At 46.4% G+C, this 20,528-nt stretch overlaps 1 protein-coding gene across 4 annotated transcripts in view; it reads right to left on the bottom strand.

Moving 5' to 3' along the window:
- Positions 1 to 20,528, bottom strand: part of LOC119396853 (dystrophin) — a 296,880-nt gene that overhangs the window by 16,740 nt on the left and 259,612 nt on the right. For all 4 annotated transcript variants that reach the window (XM_037664197.2, XM_049417260.1, XM_049417259.1 and 1 more), the window contains 8 exons: positions 6,036 to 6,208; positions 4,912 to 5,180; positions 3,400 to 3,560; positions 2,447 to 2,581; positions 1,567 to 1,792; positions 779 to 839; positions 591 to 652; positions 366 to 440 (listed from right to left, as the gene is read on the bottom strand). In XM_037664197.2, the coding sequence (XP_037520125.1) occupies positions 366 to 440; positions 591 to 652; positions 779 to 839; positions 1,567 to 1,792; positions 2,447 to 2,581; positions 3,400 to 3,560; positions 4,912 to 5,180; positions 6,036 to 6,208 (1,162 nt within the window). The remainder of the gene's footprint in view (positions 1 to 365; positions 441 to 590; positions 653 to 778; positions 840 to 1,566; positions 1,793 to 2,446; positions 2,582 to 3,399; positions 3,561 to 4,911; positions 5,181 to 6,035; positions 6,209 to 20,528) is intronic.

Consider the following 20,528-nt stretch of genomic DNA (forward strand, 5'->3'; position numbering starts at 1 on the left):
CGAACAAATAAAGCTAATTTATTACGTTTCTATAGTATTACAAGACGGTGTGATGATGGTTTGGCCTAGTTTGTCCGATTATATATACCAAAAACAGTGCACGACATGTGACAACACAGCGCTTGTCTCCTTGCTTGCCTATGCCTTCAGCCCTGCCTTACATACATGGAAAGATCTGCTAGGTCAATATACATAGTTTATTTACATAGCTTTCAAAGTACTCTTAAAAGAAGCATGCAACTGTGCTTCACCTATTAGTGAAACAAAAAACAAAAAAACAGTAAGGCTGTGCCTCAAAAAAAAGGAAACTTCAGAATGTGCGGTTTTCCATAAGGGAGGCGAGATATTGCTGACAAATTACTCACAGCAAAGATTTTTTTGTATGGTCCTGATCTTCATTGATGTTCTGTATGCAGAGTACCGGACATCATTGAATTCAGCTGAAAAATAGAAAATTTCACATGAAAACCACTGTGCACGTTTCATTTACACATAGCTGCTTGTGCGCAGTACACCAGTAGCATACTAAAATTCATGAAGACCTCATTTTGACTAATCGTAAAGGATTGAATAAGTGAAGCATTTCTTACCAAGAGAATCCATCAGTTCTAACATACGAGGATGATCCCAATGCGTGGTTTCAGTAACATGGCTGGAAAATGGAGCAAACGGTTTTTTAGCATTCACAATCACAGAGTCAATAACACAAATGTCGAAACAGGACAGCCAGAAACCGTAAGTTGTACTTTAGTCAATTCCAAAGCAAGACCCTTCTTACTTGATGTAGTAAGGCACTTTGTTTCCGGCTACAGCTCTTTCCCATGGCTGCTCCACAGAGGCTAGAATGAACAGAATAGTACAGTTAGCACCAATAACCAATGTTACAAGTCAAGAAGTTTTTCTTGTGAATGGCCCTGATTAATAGGCCAGCCTATGAACGTTCACCTTACTGCCCCTTAAACTATTACAGAAAACAGAACAGCAGTAGGCAGTTTATGAAGTGACTCAAAGAAGGAAGTGAAGACACACATAGCACTGACAGAGATGTGGCTGTTCACCACAAGGAAATGGATTAGCAACTAGCTCAGCAAACCATCCTTCCGCCACAAGTTCTGCTTCGAAGCCACATTGCAAGACAAGAGAAATGAATGAAAAAATTTAATATAAGAGACAAGACATGAGCATCACTAATTGCAATGTGCCTTAACTATTCAATATCAGCACTAGTCCCACAGTTAATAAGCCTTGGCTTATTTGCTTCCACAAATTCTGTGCAAAAGTTAAAAACCGCAGTTGTATGTAGACACCACCAAAGAAGAAGTGATACACTACAAAAATGTCTTGCTGCAGTTCAGTGTCTTTGCTGCAGTTTGTCAACTAAGACACTGAACAAGCCGTGCAAACAATTACACAAGGTTATCTAACGGAAGTCATGGAACAAAAAATGCAATCTCATTTTGATCTGATGCTTTGTGTAGAAACAGTACTGCAGCAAGTGCATGACCTATTTTTGAGGTCACTTAAATTAATGTGCTGGTAACTGTAGTAGCATGTTAAACATTTTACCATTGAGGAACTGCTGCTGCTGTGAGCCCTGATCGAGCAAGGTGTTCTCTAGCTGTCGACGGCGCTCATCAATGGCCACCTGCAGAAGGCGCCAGCGGCTGCTTAACTCATCCAGTCGATTCAGGTTTCCTTGTGACAGCAGAACTCCACAGCTCGTGATAGCACCGGCTGCCTCGTTCAGCGATTCCACCTGCAACTGCAGTGGAGCCAGCCGATCCCGAAATGCCTGCAGCCACAGGGAAATATGCGAGCATTGAACCTATTTGCAGCTGACAAGGTACAAGACAGAACAATCACCAGCATGTTTGCATCCATCACAGTCGATATCATATTCAGCCCATGCTATGTCCACTGCAAGAACATGGCCTCTCCCAGAGACCTTCAGTTACCACTGTCTTGTATGCATAGGTTGGAATGAAACAGAATTAGCTAAAATTCATCAAAAAACATACATATTTTCACTAAGGGCGCATTTGAATTTAGACTAATCAACATTCTACTCAGCTGCACAACTGAACTCAAACTCGCAGGTAGATCCAAGCCTGAGTGAAGCCGGGTAACTTGAATCATGACCCAGTTTACTCACCTTCAGCTAATTTCATCTTGTGCCGGAAAATTTCCTACCTATGTTGGAAGGAAATCCAACAAAATCTATGTTTCCTCTGTTTGCAGTTTCCCCTCCATTGGCAACCATTTTGTTTGTATTAACAGATGACCAGATATCTGCTCTATGCATTACGCGACACGCCTAACTACAATTCTTCATTGTAATATTAATTATGACCACTGCTACTTCAATATTGGAATGCCTGTTTTCCTTATTATGAAGGAAGGACGCGAGCTTTGACTGCATCAAACACTGATGAGAAGCTACACTCACTCTTAATTCGTCAATTTGTCCTGCCAACTGGTCAAGGAGGAACTCGGACACAGGAGTCCATTGGGCTTTTGCACTTTCAGCAACTTGAAGTCGAGCACTAAGGTCATCCATTGCTCGTTGTAGAGACTGCATCTTCTGCAAGCGAAATACAATGAACAGTAAGTAAGGTATAATGAAAATGTGCAGCTAAACAGCACATACATGCATAGTTGTTGCCAATGTGAGGGTTTATGTCGAGGACAGATGAGCTACAGCAGTAATTTGAAATAAAGCAAGAAAAGCGTACTTAAAAACACAAAGGGATGTCAACATATATTGAGGGGGTTATTAATTATAATTTACGCATGTCGCACTTCTAGAATACTTGTTTATTACTAATGAAAGAGAAAATTTGACAAATTTTAATATTAGTATTCCTGCGGTCTTACATGCCAAAATTACAATCTGACTACTAGACACATCCTTAATTAAAATCTTAATTTAATTAAGGTTGTGTTAAACAGAGAAACGAGCCCTCAAAATTCACTCTTTCATCCATTTACTAGCCACGCTGTAGTACGGAACTCTGTATTAATCTTTTACCGCTCGAGTTTCTTAACGCACACCTGAGAACAAGAGCAGTTTTGCATCTCGTATCCATTAAAATGTGGCAGCAGCAACAGGGAACCAAACTCGAAACCTTGTGCTTAAATTAGGTAAAGAATTCTGCTTCATGGTAAATTAAAAGGCTTTATAGAACTTTACCTGTCCCCTCTTGGAAATAAAAAAGGATACAGGCATCTATTTCTAATGGAAAAATTAAAAAAAAAAGACAGCAGGAAGCTTGTGTAATAAGCCATCATGTCCACTAATAAGTGAAAGGAAGTGAGTGCATTAGAGTCGAAAAAGAGGTGACAGCAGTATATGTCATCCAATATTAAAGCAAAAAGGAAGTCACATTGAAGTGTTCTTACATGAAGTACATCATCCAGCCTCATTTGTCTTTGGTCAGTGTGGCTTAAGAAGCCATTCCACTTGTCTGCCAGTTTTTTCACTTCTCTTCGAATGCTGCGCGTAATCTCCCTAGCTTGCTCATCAGCACTTCTGTAACCCCGGCTGTCATCGTAATCTTTGGCTGCAAAAAAGAAAAAAAAGATAGTTTTAATGTTTTCTGAGCAAATACACAATCCCTGATATTCTGGTGCATCAGCCTTAAGACAATCTACTCTATAATAATCTGGCAATGCTTGTGCCATCATAGTCACTCAAATATTGAATTTCTAGAAGTTCGTGAGGATGTCACCTGTAAAAATTGATTTGTGGATTATAGTAATGAACCATGAATTGTTTGATTATGTGGCATAGATGCCCAGTGAGAAATTGCACATGATTATACCCTTATGCCTGACCCCCATTGCTGCTAGAAAACCATCAACAAAGAAAAGAGATCCACAGTCAAATGGCATCACATCTAGGAGACTGTACTTGATAATGATGTAAATGCAATTCCCATCAAGGTATCTTTAAAAGCAATGTGGGATCTTTCAATTAACAAATTTAGAAACAAATCTGTTTTAAAAAGATTTTCACTTTCAGTGTATGCATGGAAAGTCCTTTACAGTGAAATAGGGAGGACCAGGTCCTCTGTGGGGATAGGCATGTTATTGGCAGACTACAATAATAGTTGACATCGTCTTAGGATTTCCACTTATTTAAGTAGCAGCCACTTGTACTGAGGTGGTGTGCGTGGTCAGTACTGTGGTTTGTCAGTCCCCTTAAACCACCCCGCTCTGACTTCCATATTGTGCAAATTATAGCTGCGTGTTCGCATCCGTAAGCAGCACTTCACGATAGTTTATGAACTGCAAAACCTGTATGGCCACTTTCAATGAGTGTCATAATTTCGCTATGAAGGAAGCAAATACTTATGGGCCATTGAAGCTTCCCTAGCTGTGATCTCTCATTAGAGCTCAAGTATCTGCCCATGGCATGGCAAGAACTTTATTTTGGTCCAGAGAAAATAGAGCCCGAGGGCAATGCCCCCGGCTAAGTGAACTTTTTTTCTTTAAGGAGAAAGCCTCAGAAGCCTCATCAAATGCAAAAACTGACCATCGGCAGCATCTGCGTCCCGCGTCGAGAGCGACAACATGAGTGATGCAAAAAATGATCATCCCATGATGACATCATATGGTGATGTCATCATGGCGTAATGGATTGTCAAAATTTTGCGGCATCATAATAATGTCTTCACATGACATCATCACATGGTCAAAAGTGGGTCGACCACGGAGCAATGCAAAACCAAGTTAGGTGCCAAAAGAAGGGGGGCAGGGATGGACTAATACATCGACTGAGAAGAAAAGAAGTAGAAGAAGATGGCTTTCGTCTTCGAGTCGTCTTAGGCGAATGTATGAGGGATCCTGTGAGTTTTTTATTTTTATGCTCTCACGCCACAGATTCTAATATTTAATCAAAGACATGCTGACCTTCAGAGTCACTTGTGTCCGAGAGAGGAGGTTCTCTTGCTATGTACTGTCGGCCAGCAAGTAAGCTGCTCTCGATGATTGGCCGCTTGTCATCCACAGCTCTCCGAAAAGCTCGATGGTCCTCCTGTTGCTTCATGATGGTGGCTACATCCCCGCCAATGGCTGGCTGTGCCGACAACTCTGTCTCCTTCTTGATCACCCATTCAGTCAGCTCACGTAGCGATAACAGTAACTGGTTCCAGTGTTCAGCATTGCTTTCGAGACGGTTTCTGAAAAGCAACACAAACACAGATACCCTGGTCACAATATCCCCATTAGTGCCCATAACGTAACATAAGTGGCATCCATTAGAGCACAAAAAAGTTGATTTGAATGTGAAATACTGGCCTTAAAAAAATTCTTTAGGTTGATTACTGATTTGCATGGAACAACAACATAATACATCACCAGAGTGTGCATAGTCCATTAAAGTGTATTTGATACACTGGGTGAATGCACAAGGAGGTAAGGACTTAATGTACAGTATGGTCCACTGTTAAAGGGAACACTCCAATGAGCACCTTTCATTTTTCTGGTCCTCTAGCAGCAAATGGACAGGGAAACATTGTTCATGCAGTGCACAAGTCTGTCAAAAAGAGGCAGAACTTTCAACCAACAGTAGTTTTATGCAACTCTAAGCCACCATGTTCTTGCAAGAGGGCGAAATCCAAACATGCCCTGCACGCAAGTGTTCCCTTTAACAGTGGACCCGTCTGTACATACAAAAACATTAGGTTTTCTGAAGTAGTTTAAATTTATTTGCCTCATAAATGTGGGCAAGAATCAGGGTGAAGTATCTGGTCACAAGGGCACTTATGCAAGGCTCATGAAGAATGCCATCTGTACTATTGATGTGCCATTTAAGGTAACGTTTCAGTGAAAAAGAATCTGCTAAAAGTATCCTGTAAAAAATGGTGATGCCAACTTTACAGAAAAATAAAATAGGAAAGTAAAGTGACGCTTAGTGTACCGGGCTGCTTCAGAAAAAAAAATGGTTATGACATTTAAGACAAAGGCATGCACTACAATACTGCATGCTCTACAATGTGATCCGGAACCTTCAAGGCATGGCACAATAAACTTACCGCAGCGATACGGTCCTCATTCTTAAATTATTCCATCGGCTATTCATTTCATCGAGCTTCCTGTGAAGGTGGTGAGCCTCATCAGGCCTGTTCATAGATTGCAGCACATGAGAGCTGCGTTCGTTTATCGTCAGGTGCAGGTCTCGTTGAGTGTCTATCTCACGTTGCAATTCCTGAACAAAGAAAAAAAAAATTAATGCATGCATACATTATGACTTGGGACAGTTCGATAGGTACAAAAAGCAAACAGAAAAAAAAAAGGCAGACATGACACAGCAATAAGCTTTGTATACCAATGCACAAAGCATCACAAAGCTGTTCTCCCTGCATACAAGTAATATTAACATATTCTGACATACAACACACACACAACAACAGCATCTAACGGCACAATAACACACAGCAGCACCTTTTTCTTCATGTGCATAATGCAGGCCTGTAGCCGGGAATTTTTCTTAGAGAGGGGGGGGGGGCACTTGCTGAAAACCTTGACTATTTGTCAAAAACACCTATTTTCATTACTCCTCCATCAAAATTTCAAGCCCCCCCCCCCCATCCTGTTACGAGCCTGGCATAATGAGTGCATAAACATAAGTTCCACGCAAACATTACACCACAGGGATCCAGAAGAGGAATGTTTATTTTGTTTTTTCACTTAGATGCTATAACTGATGGCGTTACGACGCATTCAAGCGAGTGTTCCTACAGCAAACAAATGACCATTTTGTTTCACAATGAAACAATCTTATTTACCAAGAGTATTAACGCGTGTATAATTATAACAAAATGTAAAAACTGAAAGATGAGTACTGCAGTCTAGTGCACTCGCATAAAGAAAACGATGGGCGAAAAACAACGCGATTTGCCATTTTGCCTCGGTGTGCCATAAACATGCTTCCTTCACTTCTGCAGGGCGTAAAGGCCTGTGAAACTATAACACAGAATGGTTGACGCAATTCCGCAGAGACGCTTAATGACCGGCTACATTTTTTCCGTGCTCAAGCTGGACTGCCCACGTTTCTGCATGCAGACATGCAAACAAGAACGCACATAACGCCTGCCTGTCTGAAGGCAGCCATAAAGTTTAATTATTCTGAATATCCCATAACTTTCAATTACGTTGCGGCGGAAATACGCAGCCCCAATTTCGAGAACCATAAAACTGTAAAAAAATATAAAAAGAAAAAATAACCTAAATAAAATTTCAAGGATACGAACGGCGATTAGGCCCCTGAATATCATGCACCGCCGCAGTGTCCTCTACCTTAGGAGGAAGCCAGCTTTACAGGAACCAGGCAGAGGTACTAAGCTCGCGACCACAAAGAATTGGGCGATGCCAAAAAGCGGCTTAGGTGATGAGCATTGCGTTGGTAACTGTTGTAGCTTAAATAAAAAAAAGAACTGCCCAACGTTAAGTAAAGTTGAAATGAAGCGTTCAAAAATTCAGCAAAGTACGATGTGATACGATTTATCATATCACACATGCACCTACCACAGCATATCACGCATGCACTTATCACATCAGAGCAGCAGCGCTTATGATACACAGCTATCAGGCTTCCTGCGTTATTATGCGGTGTAATAGATTCGTGCTTCATAGAAGGCACGAATGCTACGATGAGTCGCTGCAACGTGGACAGGTTATAGATGAGATGTGACATTCGGGTGAGTAAAGCTCGCAGCTGACGTGGGCGAAGCTGCCGGCTGCTTCCGTCATGGTATCCTTTTAATTGAAAAGTGAAGAGGTGCATTTTTGCCGATAGACAGCGCACATCTCAGCTTAGGGCGCATGGACGCAGCGAGCGAGCGCAGCAGAATGTAGGCAGCGTCACGTGAATGTGGCGCCAGGACATTCCGCCTATAAGATCCCTTTTCGCACTTCGCACAGCATTTGCCGGACCCTGATGCGGACACACGACGGCCAAGTAAGCGGAATGAGAAATATTTCACTACCCGTTGCGAGACGTCAACTATGAACAGGCGTGCTACAAAGACGTAAACAAATAAGACGTAGGCACCAGGGGCGTAGCCAAAGGGGGGGTTGGGGGGGGTTCAACCCCCCCCCCCGAAATTTTTCACAAACGCACGCACGAACATACATAAAGTATGGTTGAACCCTCCCCCGAAAAAAATTTCTGGCTACGCCCCTGGTAGGCACAAATAACTCAGACGTTCGTACAAAAGCGCAGTAACAGCTAAGAGCCTTGTGGTCTCGAGGCACGCAAAACAGCAGAGACCGGACGTCGAAGGACGACAAATTTTGTCAAGATGGTGCACGTTCACCACGAGGAATAAAACCGAACACAATTATGATCACGGACAGCTATATAATCTTCCCCATGTTTTGGATCTTTGATGGTGGCCTCGGTTGCTCGTTCTGTATCAGGTGCACAGTACAAGCGACGAAAACTGATCGAAATGCGGTCATTCGTCCATGTGGGTAGCACCAACAAAAGCGGTACACAGCATGCAATTACCGAGTCAATCCCGGGAGAAGCGAATCGCCGGCCAGAGGGGGTCCTCAGCACAGAACCAGCCTCAGCTTGCACAAAGCCACAGGGTTCTTTGATGAAGTGTTGAAGCTTACAATACACAGCTGCGAGCCTTGTGGTCAGTGGTTCGGTAACTAACCGGACGACAACAGAGCAAAACGAAACGGCAAACCGACGATGCCGGCTCGGCGAAGGAACGCAGGCGCCCGCGTAGCGCGATGATATTCGATGCCGCATCCGGCACGGCCGACAGACGGGCGGCTCAGACAGCTCGGAAACAGTGCGGCGCAGTGGGTGGCGATGATGTTGGCCAGCTGGCCAATAATCAGTCATTTGTGCGTCAGAATGCGGTAGGCGCTTTTGGCAACTAGTCTTGCCAGGGCGCGGGTTCGATTCCCGGTCACGGTGGCCGCGTTTCGATGGCGGGGGGGGGGGGGGGGGGAGGGGGGAATGCAAGGAACATCCGTGTGCTAAGATGCACGTTAAAGAGCCCCAGGTAGTCGAAATTGATACGGAGACACTACCGCGTGTCTCATAATCATAGCGTGGTTTTAACTGGCGCGTAAAACCCCACAATTACAGTTATTCGACTGTCTCCCATTGGCTATAAGGCAAGAACATGTCGTTTATGACCCTGCGTTTGTTCTCATAAAACAAATTGAGATGTGGTTGCAACATACTCAACTCGACACGTAGACATATTAATAGCTACATAATGCAGCTGAACGACGTCTTTTTAACTCAAATTATCTATGCAGAAAGCGGTGCCTCCTACCCAGAAAGCTAGTGTTGTCTGCATCTACACTTTCCGGTCATTTGAAAATCACAAGTGCCCGGCTGTACTCTTCCAGGAAGGCACATCCCAAGGCGAAAACCGAGCAGTCTTTGCTTTCGGTGGTGCAACCGCGAAAGGCATTCTAACAGCATTTTCCCGGGCGAAGCAATATTGCCTGAACTTCCCGCCAGCCGTGGCGAAAGCGATACATTTACTGTAAAGAAACATAACGAGACGGGGAGGAAAAGGATGCTCGAGAAACAAAGTGCAGCAACTCTGAATAATAGATAAATGCGTTCGTTTTAGCCGCGAACACGTAGCAGGCGTTTCGCGAGGCAACATATATACTTGCCCGTCCCTAACAGCCGTTTGCATGCACGCAAACCATGTAAACATCGGAACGCTCGCATGTGGCAAGCGATAAAAACACGGGAAACGTACATATGTTATAAAAATACAAAGCGGGATTTATTTTTCATTTCTTTCATTTAAAAAGTTCCAACTATGTATTTGGTTCTTCGTACAAAATAACTAAATATAGGAATGTAAGCAGTAAAGGGAACGTAGACGAGAAATTTACGATGAACTGAACGTGAAAAGTACAACACGAACGCCATGCAGGATTTTCAAGCAACAAGCGGTGTACGCTATAGAGAGAAGGCGCGCAAGCGGGCGATGGGCGGCGCGTGGTTCGACTGAAACAGACAGTCGAACACAGCCGAGAATGGTGAACATTACAAGGAAGATCATGCCTTCTTTCCTTGACAGTGTACTTTGTGGTGGAATGCTGCAATGCTGCCTGCAGCCAACAGAGCGGAACATTTTTCTTTTTTTCTTTTCTCTTTCGCAGATAGGAACGGAATGGATGGCATGGAAAAGCCGGTATAGAAGAAGGGGGAGAGGGGCTTGCGTAACACTAACGAATTCGCTGGATATGTGGTTGCTGTCCATTTAGTTTACTTGCGGTAGCGAGGAAAACTATATAGAGAGGAAATGCAGCTGCCTAGTCGACAGCCAAACAACGCCGGCGGACAACAATGGCTTTTTTAGGAATCGACAGCCCGGAAGATATTGTGTGAGAGAGAGAACATCAAAAAGCTAGGGGTTCATCCATGCAATACTCAGTACTTACAAAATATACTGCCAGATCGTACAAAACCACTCCCCCTCCCTCTCGTATTCTCCTAGCAACAAAGTGAGAAGAGTCACCATGTAAAAAGTATATGGTTATTTAGATTTGCAAGCAACGGATGTCAGTACAATACCACTTGTTTACGGTATAACCTAACGTTTTACTTGTAGAGCAACGTTATCCTTGCGCATGATTCCACGTGCGAGAACAGGTGCGAGAACGGGTGCATGCGCTCACAGCGTTTGGCCAGCTTAAGCTGGCCAAACGCTGTGAACGCTGTGTGTGGCCAAACTTCTACACTACACGACATATTCAGAATTACTTAATGCTGAGCAAGTTGCAACATGGATTACGGAAACATGGATTGCGGGCACGTAAGACGCGGACACAAGAGGAACGTCAAGTCGGCGTTCCCGTTTTTATACCCATCAGCCTTCCTACAGCCATGTTTCGGACTTTTGCCTTTCCGCATACCGTAAGCACGATACATGCTACGCGTGAAGAGCTATGCCGCCCTGAAAGACGACTCTCAAGGGCCCGCGGTGCCCGCGGCTTGAGTGTGCTCCGGAAGCGCGTGGCTGCAAGCGTGCATACGTACAGCGACATCAGCGAACCCTCGCGGTTGCCACAAACGGTTGCCGCGTAACGGCAACAAACGACACACTCGAGGCGGAAAATTCGCTTCGACGAGAGGGCTGTACAAGAACAGCGCAGGAAAAGGCGATCGTGAAATGCGAACACGTGTGCGTTCCTCAGGAGCGAAGTATACGCTCTTTTTGGCGCCAAAGACGAGTTTTTAGCACGTTCCATGGGAGACAGAGCGCAGCCTGCACAACATTCCAAAGAAGCAAACGCGATGAACGGCGACGCACACTTTTCATGCTCAAGAAGAAACGGTATTAAATTAAGACGGCAGAGAACGGCTCTAAGAGAGGCGCACGAAGACGCCATAAAACGGAACGATGGCGCTCCGCGCATTCCCGAGTCCAGGAGAGAGAAGGAGAGGGCAGAGATACGTCCATTGTTTCCCGCAGTACCTCGCACGAAAGAGCACGTGGAAACGGTGAGGGGGATACAACGGAAGGCACTTACATAAGGCGCTACTGCGCCACGAATCGCGAATAATACGCAGCAAACAACGCACGGCAGTCACGTGCCGCACCGTGGCGGCATGCCACGTGTTATTAGCTTTCTTTTGCATTTTCTTACTCATTCTTTTAAGAAGCCCGCACTGCGAGGTAAGAGATAGAGAGAGAGAGGCGCGGAAAAGTAAGAAAAAGGAATTGTCGTTAGCGAAGTTCGAGGCACAATAAAAGAAAAACACCCAAAAGGATACTTTAAGAAATAATTAAATACGAACGACCATTCTCGCCCTCTCCTTTGAGCGCCAGCGCCTCTTAAGCGCTTCTTGAGGACGCGCGGAAAGAGCGAGAGATGCGACACTAATTAAGTGAACTCGCAGAGTCGTCGTCAAGTCGAGAAAAGACTGGACGGGAGAAATGAGCAACCGCGAAAGTGTATACGGCGAAAGAATGTAACAGGAAAAAAAAAAAACGCTATGGAAGGAATGGTTATTTTGTAACAAAACGAGAGGATACCGACGCGTTATTATTCAAGAGAGACTTCACCAGAATGAAACATGTGGAGCGATGCGTTAGTTATTGATTTATTTCTGCGCGCTCCACAACGTCCGTTGTCGACACATTAAAGACCACACGTTCTGAAGATAAGAGACTTACGAACGAGCATACGAGAAGACGTAAAGACAAACGCGGAGCAAGTTGTTAAGTCGAATGACGGACAATAATAAGCGGCGCTCCTCCAAAGGAAACTGTAGCGGCGAGCGACCGCGGCGGCATGGAGGAACGCGGTCCGGGGAGATTTCGAGATCAGTGTAGGATACGGAGAGCGAGCGCGGCCGAGAGCGAGACGGCTGCGAGTACACGCATGCACCCTCCCTGCGTGTCCGGCCCAAAAGCGCGGTTGCTCCTCCTGCGGCAGCTCTAAATTAAATTTCCCCGTCGCGGCCGCAGCGGAGAGCCCGACGGAGAAGACCTCCCCTGCCGCGGCTGCAAGACGACAGTGCCACCACGGACGGATGTCTCGGTGCCGACCTGTTTTCTACTCTCTTTCGTCAATCTTTGCCTCGCTCCGCCGCGCTCATGCTGTTGCTGCTGATTCCAGCTGAGCATAAGGAGACGTGGTGGGGGCTGTCATGTGTATCTCTCTCTCTTGCTCACTCGAAAAGAACAGGAATGAGCATCGGAGAGAAGATGTCTCGCACAAACCGTTCCTTTTCCTGACTCGCTAATGAAAAGAAGCCACTCTCACGGCGCGCCGTACTCCTTCGAGACGCTTTCTTTCTCGTTGCCTCCTCCTCTCGGGGAGCCACTTGTCACAATGGGATTTCGCCGAGGAAAAAAGCACGCGCGTGCAGCCGGCAAGAACACTCTTCGAATCGCTGCCTGCCGGCCCCTTCAGAACACCCGCTTTCTGCGCAGTATTTGCGCTCCCTCTCCTCTCCGGCCGATATGAAGACAGCAGTGCGAGCTCCGCTCTCGGCGACAGCCAACGGAGCAGCCGACGACATGCTCGAAGCGATGCGAGCGCGGACTGAGTGAAGGACAGAGCGGCTTCGCCGGGCACGTCTCCGAGCGCGATGGGCGCAGCTATTCACGAGAACAGCGCCGCCAGTCTATTTTGCCTTTTCTTCTCTGGTTGACTGACGTCTCGGTCCGTACTCCCAGTATAGCTTGAGAGCCGGAGCGGTTCGTGCCAATTTTGACAGCGAACGCATTATGAAAAATAGTCCTCACGAACGAAAAGCTTCTTTTGTTGTTGAAGTCGTCATTTGGGTACAAAGGATTTGGGTCAAACATATTATGCCACATTTCCAAGGCATACGAGCGCGAGCGCACAATCTACAGCGAGCCATTTCAGTAATTGGAAGCGTGCGCTTGAGACGGGCTCAATACCGCAAAGTTGGCGGGATATCCTGCTCACTCTATGCGACTGTTGTACGTAAAGTTTCAGCGACGTTCATTACTCGCAGCAGAGTGCTGAAGTCACATGCGCCGTTTACTTGTAACACCACGGTCAAAATACCCGACACGCGGCCTCTGGATTGCGGTTAAAACTGGAGCACCTTTCCAGGAAGACGCCTTGCATCTCATTGAAGAGAGCCAGCACGACGCATCATCGCTCGATCTTCGTGTGCCTTTTCGTATCAATGGGCGCGTTTAAAATGAAAAAAAAAAATGTGTTCGCCTTAAGCGAATGCATAAGGTACACTGCGAGTTTTCTTTTATACATTTATGTCTTTATGGCGATGATCGCCTTACGTGACAGAGAGACGGAAAGCTTTCTCGTTGAGTCGGCATAGAAACTCTTACACACTTAAAAGAAACATTGCCAGTGCGTTTGCGAAATATTTCCCATGCTTATTTTACGCCTTCCCTCATATCCTGTCTCCTCTACATGCCGCGATATGAAACCCACATCAGTAGACTGAGGCCGCTCTTCCTGCTGGTTGCTCTCCATCAAAGAATTCCCCACAAAAATAAATGGGGACAACTACGGCGCTTTCAGGAGCTCTACAGTTTAACAGACGATATGTGGCGATATGCTCTACAAACCTTAAGAGATCACGGCTAAGTGCCACAGGGAAAGGAATAGATGGAAGAGTAAATATGAACCAACGTACGAAGCGGACGTCCGCACTCGAAGCTGCGACCTCCACCGTGCACGCGACGAAGCGCGAGTTCACGTTGAATTGCGCTTAGTATAAAACTGAATGATGGACTAAATAACGACGATGAAAGAACAACACGTGGACGTACGTGGCGCAAACTACCAACTCACGTTCACAACGACAAGCCACGTACGTCCACTTCAACATGAGCGTGCACCAAGTAGACCCACTCATTGCTCTGCAAGTAAGGCGGTTCAGCGGGGATGGTGGAAAGCACGTGGATTTGCCTAAAGTTTATTCTGCCGTCTTTAAACGATTTTGAGGGTTCGCCAATTTGACCACTGCCACCAAAGATTTTCAATGTAAGTGCAACGACTCGCAATGCCACTGCAGTATGTGCCCACCATCTTCACAGCTTGCGTACGTTTAGCGCGTGCCCGCAGTATTAATCGGTACCGACCTGCCCAGCTTTCATTTATTTTTTTGAACATATCTTTTTTTCACAACTACAAGCTGTCAGCGCTCTGTTTAAACTTTCTAGCCGAAAGCGGCACGCCCCCTGCACGCCCGCTCGTCGGCTGGCGGAGGCATCTTCCTGCAGTTTTCCACTGTCGCGCCAGACGCCCGCCGCTGGCTATCGACCGCTCGACGAAGGCCTTCCTCTAACATGCCACGTGTGAGGATGCCCGCTAATGCCCCCTTGGCCCTCTGACTCCGACAACCAAAATCCACCAACATACAGACGCTACATGTCTAAGGGAAGCTGAAGAGGAATGTAAAGTTGGGCTGCATTTTCTTTTACGTATAGATTAGACTACTTAAATGCTGCGTGATGTAGCCAACAGACTAACGTACGACCATATTTGATCTTTCAAAAAAAGAAAAAAAAACTATGAGCGCTTATTGTGCGCCTGCCCTCAATACGATGTATGGCGCATCTCTATACGGAGCGCACAAGACCTGATAGACTCCAGAAAATTACACGAGACAAACATTCATGACCCACGGCGACAGTCATTAGTGGCGCATAAAGCGATTCGTGCGCATGTGCAGCTCTTGAAGAGCACCGTTTCAGTGACCGCCTGTAGTCCTCCTCCATGCACGCAATATGCACTCTTGCCTTGTGCTAGTCTTTCATACCGTCTTTTACAGGGTAGCAAATCGGACGCTCATCTGTTTCAGCTCTTCTTTCTTTCCCTATCTCTTAAATGTCAAAATTGTTTCGGTTTACCCTGCAAATAAGGCTTACCCAAACAAAACAGCTGGCAGAAAAAAAAAAAAAGTCTGATTTGAGAAACACAGAGCTAGGTTCGCAGCTTCAATTCATGCCCAAATATAGAATAAAGCCTGAAGAATATCATTCAGACCTTATGCACGAGTGGTCTGTGCCTCACGAAAGAGCTATAGAGAACAAAATTGCAGAGTTCACATTGTCGCTGCGAAGAGTTTCGAGCTCTGAGTTACTGAGAGTCCATCACGCTTTTTGAAACAAACTCACTGCAATCCGTTTAGTATTCGCCCGCCCTCAGAAAAGAGATAAATAAAAAAACAGAAGGCCGAGGAAAAGGGACGGAGAGCGAATGTCGATACGACAAAACGTGTCGGCATCGTTTACCCTCCTCCTTTTTGCCAACATCAATAATCGCGCAAGCGAGTTTGCGAATTGCATAAAGAAAGGAACTTATTCAGCCGAATTCGACGCGATTCGCGCAGTACCTCTGTGCGCCTTAATTCAATGCCGACGCGGCGGGTATTTTCCAGGACAAGCCTTCGCCCGTTCTCTTCCAGAGCCATGGCTTCCGCTTTTATGACGAGAACTCGCATGAGAACACTCGCCCGCTTGCTCACATGTATGTGAACGAATTGCGCGCGTATAGGATCTGTGCGTATAGGAGGGCGGATGGGTGAGTGCGACCGGGAAAGCGGCAGCCGACAGCTAGGCAGCGCTTTGCGCTGTCGACACAGCCGAATAACTAGATTAATAATGGGTGCGCGTTCGCCCTGTGTGGATCGCATTGCCTCGGGCCGTGCGCTCTGACGCGCTGCGATGCGCCAAGCATGGCCCCTGAGCACAAGTCCTCTGCCAGTTCCGTTCAAGTGCCCGTACAAAGACCACGAGTAAGATTCACTCGCTCGACTTGGGCAGACCCACCAGAGCAAATCACCAGTGTTCTTCAGGACGTCTGGAGAGTTCGATAAACCGCGAGAGTCTTCTGGTTATGCACTGTTCTTCAATCACGCTTCTAGACGCCAACTTGAGCAAGAGCCGGTTTTCATAATCGTCATAACAAACAAATCGTCTCCAACTACACACCTATAACGAAATAGATTACTTAAAGAGAAGGTTGTCGTGAAGCCGTTCGTAAAAAAAAAAATCTGCAAAGAAAATCCGCACAGATTTATCAGGGAGAAAGCTCCCCAGTTGACGAAAAACCCGTCCTGGTCAGGGATTCGATCTCGGCACTATGCTCTACCAGATACGGCGAGAAAGCACCGGAAAGTATTTGGTCCAGGGATCGAATCTCTCAGATGAATTATGCGTTAACTGAGAAGCATTCTTTCTGAGAAATCCGTACGAATTTTCCTTTTTTCGCTTGGTGCTACAAACAGGAGGACGGCAATTTTCCTTTTCACGAACCACAGTTCTCCTTGCGGATTTTCTCTAGAACTGATTTACCAAGACTAATCGAGTTAAGCTCGCCAATAATCTCAAAGGAATGAATGTACGCCATTTAGTTCAGATAAGGGCACTTCCGCAAGCGCGGTACTGTTCCCGCGAGGCACGGTGTAGACAACGGCCTGAGACAAGAGCGCAAGAGCACAAAAGACTCATAGCCTCGAGCTATTGGTCTCATCCAAGCCAGACCGCGCCTCGCTTACTTCCTAGCGCAGGGATGTCAACTCGAGCGCCGCTTGGAAGGAGAAAACGTACGCACTCCTTGCCCTCGTGTGACGCAGGAGGCGCCATCTACACGAAAGCAGAGTCGGCAGTTAATACGGGGGCCCACTCTCTTGGAGAAAGCAGCTGCCGCCGCCGCCGCGCGCCGTCAACCGCAACGATCAATATAAATTAGCCCGCGCCCTTGGAGCAAAACAGCTTGCGCGCCATACGCCATCCCGGGAGAAGCTGGAGAGCACGGGCATCGGTGATCCGGCGAGGAAGCAGGCCCCGATGGAGACACCATGAGCGCTGTCACATCTCTCTCCATCACCCTCCTCTCTTCCTTATATATCGCCACTCATCTTCGCTTTTCCACTTGTCGCGGCTGATTTTGGCGAGTGTTCGTGCGCGCAAAGTTTCGCTGACAAATTAAAGCCCTCCATTTGTACCGCACTGAAGGAGTAATGTGACAGTCGCGAGAACAGCCGATAATTCGACAGCCCCTCACGCGACATACGAAGGAACGGCACAGGCCACAGAAAAAGGACCACACTCAGAAAAAAAGAAAAAAAAAAGAAAACGTTTTGAGGTTGAAACTGCTCATGTATAAAAGTGGGTATCACGTTAATAATAACTGTCGGGGTTTTACGTCCCAAACCACGACATGGTTATGAGAGACGCCGTAGTGAGAGGCTCCGGAAATTTCGACCACCTGGGGTTCTTCAACGTGCACCTAAATCTAGAAACACGTGCCTGTATCATTTCGCATCAATCGAAATGCGACCGCCGCGGCCGTGATTCCATCCCGCGACCTTCGGGTCAGCAGTCAAGCACCATAACCACTGTACCACTGCGGCGGGTCAAAGAAAGTGGATACCAGGCAACCTTAGTTGGCCAAGGCGGCCGGCCAACGAAACAAACGCTTGCAAACGAAACAAAAAAAGAACCACTAAAATGCAAACCTTGTTGGCCATTAATCTTGCCGTGAACCTTTCAATGGTGAAATGACAGAAAAAAAGAAAAGAAATTGAAGCTTTGCGGGTCACGTAATGCGTAACCCGTGGTCTATTAGATCAACAGAATGGGATTCATGGGAAGAGAACTACAGTCTAGAACGGCGGAGGGTTAGGGTGAAACTAACTAGTTTGCAGGCACAAGGTGGAATCATGCTAGACACGGGCAGGAGGCGATTGTTCGGCGGTATACCTTTGGCTCACAAATACTACGAGCACAGTGAACACCAGTCAGGATCTTGTGAAAAGCGGAGCTAAGCAAATGAATAAATAAAGCCCGAAATGAGAGACAAGAGAGAGAGAAACTAGTAGCTCGTTATAGCACAAATGACGACTTGTATATACCGCCGCGATGAAGAAGGCAAGAACTAAGAGACGATGAGAAACAAGCGTGTGGTTGGTGCTAGCCCGCAGTCACCTTGCACAAAGAAAGAAACACAGGCGCTTACTGGCGCACACAAATAATACAGATACAGCTTTTGGAAATGTCACGTTTAAACACGCACGCGCAGACAGTCGATACGCAGCAAAATATTGATATTGTCTGTCAAATGCTGTGTTAAATACACGTTTTCCATCGCCCACAATAACAGACGAAAACCGTATCGTGGAGTACACGGTTAATATACGTGCTTCGCTATATTGACTATACGCGACGTAGTCGTAGGCGCATGGGCAGGAGAAAGGAGGCCGGCGAAATTAGTCTCCATAGCGTCAAACACGTGGGCATAAATAGCCAGCACGCGTCAACAGGATATACACACACTGCGCCATTTCTCACGCTGAAGAAAGAGATATTAAGCGGCGGTGGCACCGCGGCGAGACGGCTTCACCGGACGAGTTGGCGATGTGACGCCGATCCATCTCGATTAGGCGTCGACCTTCGTCGGGCAAGGGTCGCGACAGCATCGGTCGGTGCCTCATCTTTTATGGCCGGCTACGCCATGGAAAACGCTTTTTATACCGCGACACTTAGCGAACAATCTACAATTATACTACTGCTAACACCGCCGACATTACTTTGTTGAAAAAGCCCTGCATACGGCATGCCCTTGAACTATATTCCCACACAAATTAAAGGTTGGTGCTTTAACTCGACACGAGGCTCACGAAGCCGCACTAGACTTCTCAACAGCGGAGCAGGACTCTCCTACTCTGGGTGCGACGTACTGTGGTATACCTTTTGATTTCCGTAATCAAAGGTTTGACGAAAACTCGTCTGGTCCGGAATGCTCATAGTCGAAGGTAAAAGGAATACGCCGACCAAATACGAAAAGAACTTTAACATGAAAGACGTTTCGGCCCTTTCCTTACATCTTTTTCTTCAAGTGTGCGGGCTTAGTCTTGCTTCATAAGAAGTGATACGTTCCCATATAAACCACTATGTGTACACATGATTATGCTGGAGAATGGGGGCGGGCATGAAGTCTTTTTCGATAAGGATGATAGTACTATACTACAGCTGCTACTACTACTACCACTCCTATTGCTACTGATAACGAGATTGCCAATTAGTGCGTATCACGGGGGTCGATAAAACAATAACCTTCTACTCACACCAAAAATGCAGTCGATTTACCCTAACAACCAGTTCTGAAAACCGCGCCCGAGTTACAAATCAAAGATGTTGGTTCAAAGAAAGTGCTGGTCATTGGTCGGTTACCTCCACTAATAATGCCTTAGACTACTGGCTGTTCTAAAGGACAAGGTGTGGCCTGAGCAACAGCGTTCCGAACAAGGCTGCAAAGAGTGACGCGACACGTTTTGTACACGGCACTCACTATATGTACAGTCTAGAGCTCAAAAAAAAAAAAAGAAAAGAAAAAAGATGGAGCCTAACCGTGCCACCGGCCATGGCCCAGCTCTTCTGGTAGTGGTAACATACGTCTGCCAATCGGAGTCTAACGCTATTTTTTCTCGGAAACGAAATGGTCGTGACGTTCCGAATGTAGTCCTGCTACCACTGGCTCTCACAGAACCAATCGACATACATATATGTGCTTCGGATTAAACTTTCTAGGGCTCCCCGACGCTCCTAAACAACTTTTGCATCAACGGCGATTTGCGAGAAGTCAGAAAGCGTTCGCAAACTGATCACATTTCAATTTCTTAACTTTCCTTTAGGTGACCCCGCTTGAGGCAACCGCAGGAGTGATTGCCGCAGCCAGGGGCGTAGCCAAAAGGGGGGGGGGGGGGGGGGTTCAAGCTCCCCCCCTCCAAAAATTTTCAATTTTGCTTGCGTATATAACACGCACACACACAAATGCACGCACAAACGTACATAAAGTATGGTTGAACCCCCCCCCCCCCCCCCCCCCCACCGAAAAAAATTTCTGGCTACGCCCCTGGCCGCAGCGAAATGGAGCGAGGTTCTGTCTGCACAATTACCAAGTTAGAGAGATGTGAACAATCACCTCACTCGACCATGAGCGTCGAAGTCTTCGTCGAAAGTCGCACCTCGTCGTGTCCTCAAATACAAGCAAACCGAAAAACTTAACAGAAAAAACAA

This window comes from Rhipicephalus sanguineus, chromosome 6 (genome assembly GCF_013339695.2).
Source record: "Rhipicephalus sanguineus isolate Rsan-2018 chromosome 6, BIME_Rsan_1.4, whole genome shotgun sequence".
Taxonomy (NCBI): domain Eukaryota; kingdom Metazoa; phylum Arthropoda; class Arachnida; order Ixodida; family Ixodidae; genus Rhipicephalus; species Rhipicephalus sanguineus.